Raw genomic sequence first — 4,756 nt, 5'->3', positions numbered from 1 at the left:
CTATCTACACCTGACATTTACCAATACATCGGCGTCCTCAGCCGGGAACATGATTCCCAGTCCTGGTTTCCTCTCGTCCATTTCTGGAAAGGCCGCGCTCGGATCTCGAAGCTCCCAGATGAACTTTGCAACCAGAATCGCAACGACAGTACAAATCTCATTTTGAGCAAGGAAGCGTCCTGGACAGTATGTTAAGCCTCCTCCAAAGGGCCTGAAGCTTGGGTCTTTCGCAAGGCCTGGGTTGTCGAGAAAACGCTCTGGACGAAATGAGTGGACGTCGGTCCCGAAAACAGACTTGTCAAGGAACATCTGGCGGTATGAAATAAGAACCCGAGAGCCTCTTTGGAGCAACTTTTCTCCTATCACACAGTCATTGACAACGTCTCGAACAGTGATAGTCGAGGAAGTCAACCGCAGTGTTTCGTGGTATGAAGCTGTTAGCAGAGGGCAAGCGTTCAGTCCTTTGCACAACTCTATTGGGGAAAGAGGGGGCTGAGATTCCATAAGATGGTACAATTCTGCTGCGATGCGTTGTTTGATACCAGGGTTGTAAAGCAGGTAGGCCATGAACCAAAATGCCACTTTCCACGGATTACCTTGGATCCTTTATCGCCCATTCCATTAGCGTACATAAGAATTATATACGGTGAGGTGCAATACGTACGGCCAGAAGAGCATGAGAAAATAGGCTCCAATATCTTTATCTCCTGTGCCCACTGCGCGCATCTCTGTTTCCAGAGTTCTGACCATCCAGCATGCATCGCTCCGTTCGTGCAAGGGCATCTCCGCGTATCTTATGAACGCAGATGTAAGCTTCTCTTTGTCTAGATAGACCTGGTTTGCGAACAACCGGGGTAAGTGATAAGTGAACTTCCAACTGTTGCTGTCGAACGAGGAAAAGGTCTCAAGCAGAGCTGGTTCTACTCTGAAGATGGCTTCTCCAAAGAAGGATTTAGTTGCTGCTTCAAGCATGGAATGCTTAATCCAATGACTGAGCGAGACGGTCCGCACATTGCCCTTGCCCATTTGGTCTAAAATTGCAGCGTCCGGCGCTCCATCCCACGATAGCCGCTCCAGAATATTCGCTATTAGACGAGATCGTAATACCTCCATCTCTGGGCCTGGGTGTAATTGGACCTTGAACATATCTTCGCAGGCGTGGATTAGAGGTTTGAAATTTGGATTTGGAAATCCGTTTTGCGCAGCCCTGGCCTCCACGAATTCAGGAGATGGTTTAGTCCACATTACCTGAAAACCCGCTTGCGAAGCACCGAGCCGCAGCATCATGTCGCGTACATATGCATCGAAAGTGAGATCGGCAATATTACGAAAGACGGCGGTGGTATCCTTCGCGGAGGTTATGATGTAGGTATTTTGGCCAGCGAGGACGATGTTGAACGGTTCTCGATTTGAAGCGTATCGGAGCCTGTGAGGTCCATGAAAAACCTGTATGGCTGATACGATGAGAGTCCTACCTGCTCCGAGTGACGAGCGTGTTCCCGTCTCTAAAGAACCCGACAATGTGACCGAACCATAGAGGATTGTCAGTACTCTCAACTTCAAAAACGATTTTGGAAAGAATAATCTCACAAGGTACGTGGTACGGGATAAGTTTCGGTAAGTTCTTATTGAGCCTTGGGTGGATTGTGAATGTCCAAAGGCGCCAAACGAGCCACAGTGCCGCCAGACCAAAGATCCCGGTCGTAGGTGTGTACTTAACGTCAAGAAGCATTGCTAATATCTGGAAACAATCACACTTCAATGTTATGTTGTGGAGAATGGAACATTTCGTGAGATATTTTACCGTAAGTTGCGGGAAGCCGCGGCCTTGAACGTTATACGTGCTAGGATGAGCTGCAAGACCCCATGCAACGACCCAAACAGTATTGCGGGCCATCACAAGATACCCTGGCTGCATATGCATGCGTGTGTTGCTAGAAGATGCTGCCCATGTCTCGCGCCCCTGCAATCATCTTAACGTCATTGTGGCTCGGCCCGACGACTCCAGCTATGCCGCAATTTCAGATACTATGGTATATTAAACATTTTTCGTGGCATCGAATGGAAATGCTTCTATCCTAGTCGGGAATTACTTCCGCAACGCCATCTTGAGAAAGGGAAACAGGGTTCATTGCACAGTGTTTATTAGAACGTAACTGTTACTATTAGTAGTGTTTTTAAGGCGTTACTAACATTAATAAGGTTTTATTTTTATAAAAAGAGGAAATTAAAACAGCTTAATAAGCAGTGATAGTTAATGCTAAGTTAATTAATAGTAAAGCTACTATTTAGTGTAGTTACTGTAGTATTGTTACGGCCAACAGTCAGACCGTAATAACCCAACTGGCTGTCCCACACAGCCCGAACGATGTCGGATGGAAGACGCTTAGCCCCGCGTTAAATAAATCACGTGACAGGACGGATAAGGAATAGCTTCAGCTTTTAGACAAAAGCCTTGCGGAGTGCACCGTCTAATAGGGACTAAAGCACTGCAGGCAATGCAGGCATTGCAGGTGGATGCAGGCAATGCATGCAACACCTGCAACGCATGCAAGCGCATGCAAACCCTATGTATATAGTCTTAATTACAACTATAGTTAGAAGGTTATAATTACTATTTAGTTTATTATTTAGTCTTTACCTACTTAATAAACTAAGAGGTGTTAAAACCTTTATAAAAAGGACATTACTGCCTTGTATATCTTGCACTATATATACCTCTAATCTTATCCTAACAGATTAGGTTTACTAGCTCCCTATACCAGCTGCTAGGTTAAACCACAACCTGCCTCCTCTTTACCCTATCTCCTCTACACTCTGCTTAACAGACTGTACACCTAATCTAGCTAAGTCCTACCTCTTCTGTTAACACACTACTATAGGCTAACGTACTTCTAAAAATACTATTTTACTAGAGTAAGGATTATAACAGTAATCACTACTACCTGCAAAGTATAGCCACTACTACCTTAGACATTAGCATAACAGGTGCTTTAGCTGCTAGCACTAGCTAGACTCCTACAGCAACTAAAGAGGCGCAGAATTAGTAAATACTTTACCTTTAAAACAAGCTTAAACAGCTTAAGCAGCACCTCTAGCTATAGAAATAATAAAGACCCTTAAATGTCTACTAGATCTAAGCCTTCTAGCTAGAAGTAGCAAACCTTAGAAACATTACTTAAGAAAAAACTAGTATTAAATCTAAAAAGACCCTACGCCTAGCCCCCCCTAAAGCATTTAACAGCTCTGCTAAAGACCTAAAACTTTTCTTTACTAAATGCTACCTTTATATGTAATACAACAAAGGCGCCTTTAAAATAAATAAAAAAATAATTTTATAAATAAGCCTACACCTAGAAGAGTTGCCTACTATCTAGTTCTAACTTTACGCTAATAACTAGATAAACTATAAGACTAATAGTAAACTCTTACTACTAGAAACATAGAAAGTCTTTAATAACATTAACTTATTTAAAGCAGCTCTAACTATAATTTATAGGCTAGTTAATAAAGAAAAACAAGTAGTTAATAGAATAGACACTTTTAGACAAGGCAACAGCTCTGTCTAACAATACGCAGCCTACTTTAGGGAACTGCTAGCTATCTGCAGATAGACAGATAAGAAAGCTATAGGATAAATATTTTATAAAGGGCTTTTAAACACTATTAAAAATAAATTTATTTATACTAGAAAGCCTAAAAGCTTTAAGGATTATGTTAAGAAAGCACTTACTTATAATAAAAGACATGCTAAACGCTGTAGTAAGAAAAAAAAGGGCTAGACAACTAAAAAACCTAACTAGTTCTAGAAAAAAAGGAAACTCTATAAGCTAACACTAAACTTATAGACCTTAGTTACGCTAAACATATATATAGCTTTTTAAAGAAAAAAAGCAGTACCTTTAAAGGTGTAAAGCCACCTCTAAATAAAGAATAAAAGAAATAGCTTAAAAAAAAGCATGCCTTAACTATAAAAAAGTAGGCTACTTTTATTAAAAATGCCTAAACTTTAAATAGCTAGAGAATAAAAATAGTAGACTAACTATAAAAGTAATGTATATAAAACAAGGCCTAACAGAACAAAAGATTCTAGACTAGCTAGATAAACGCCTTTGCTAGTAATGCAAAGACAATTATAAATCTAAAAAATGCTTAATAAAATACTAAAAAGTTAAGGTATAAGACAGTAATAAAGTCTTTAAAGCACTAGAACAAGCTGCTACTTATAAAGAATAGTAAGGCTACACCTAAGCTACAACATATATTGTAAATGTTAAAAAAGGAAAAAAAAAAGTTTTTTTTAAAATAACTAATAACAAAAATCTCTTCTTAAGAGCTAAGATATTAATTTATTTATAAAAACTACTAGAAGTGCAGCAGCACACATTATTAAAAGGATTATAAGAAATTAATGTATAAAGTATATATTAATAATAACACTAAAACTTATAGTATACTAAAAGAAATTGCTAAAACACATTATATAGTTATAAACAAAGAAGAATAATAAAAAATATTCTAAAAAATCCTTAATAAAGAAGAAGGCTTTAACTAGCAGTGCACGCTACTAATAACACCTAAACTATGTTGTAAATAAGCTAACACGCCTCCCCCTGTGTTAGCTATTACCTGTAAAGACTTAGAAACCTAATAGGACAAGGGATACTGCATTTTATGCAGAAGCAAGCAACACAACAAGTTTTAATGCACTTACTAAAGCCACCTGCTATAAATTATTAGAACTAAGGAATACTCT

General features: G+C 39.2%; 1 protein-coding gene across 1 annotated transcript; it reads right to left on the bottom strand.

Annotated features, from left to right (window-relative positions):
* Positions 1–1,732, bottom strand: BDR25DRAFT_365645 (cytochrome P450; the record flags this gene model as incomplete). Its single annotated transcript, XM_033696907.1, has 4 exons — positions 1–604; positions 665–1,426; positions 1,476–1,557; positions 1,591–1,732. The coding sequence occupies 4 exons, from the start codon at positions 1,730–1,732 to the stop codon at positions 1–3; spliced, it is 1,590 nt and encodes a 529-aa protein (XP_033555236.1).
* Between the last annotated feature and the right edge of the window lie 3,024 nt (positions 1,733–4,756).

This window comes from Lindgomyces ingoldianus (assembly GCF_010093535.1).
Source record: "Lindgomyces ingoldianus strain ATCC 200398 unplaced genomic scaffold BDR25scaffold_1, whole genome shotgun sequence".
NCBI classification, from domain to species: domain Eukaryota; kingdom Fungi; phylum Ascomycota; class Dothideomycetes; order Pleosporales; family Lindgomycetaceae; genus Lindgomyces; species Lindgomyces ingoldianus.
The sequence above is the reverse complement of the archived record's forward strand: the minus strand, read 5'-3'. Positions and strand labels throughout refer to the sequence as shown.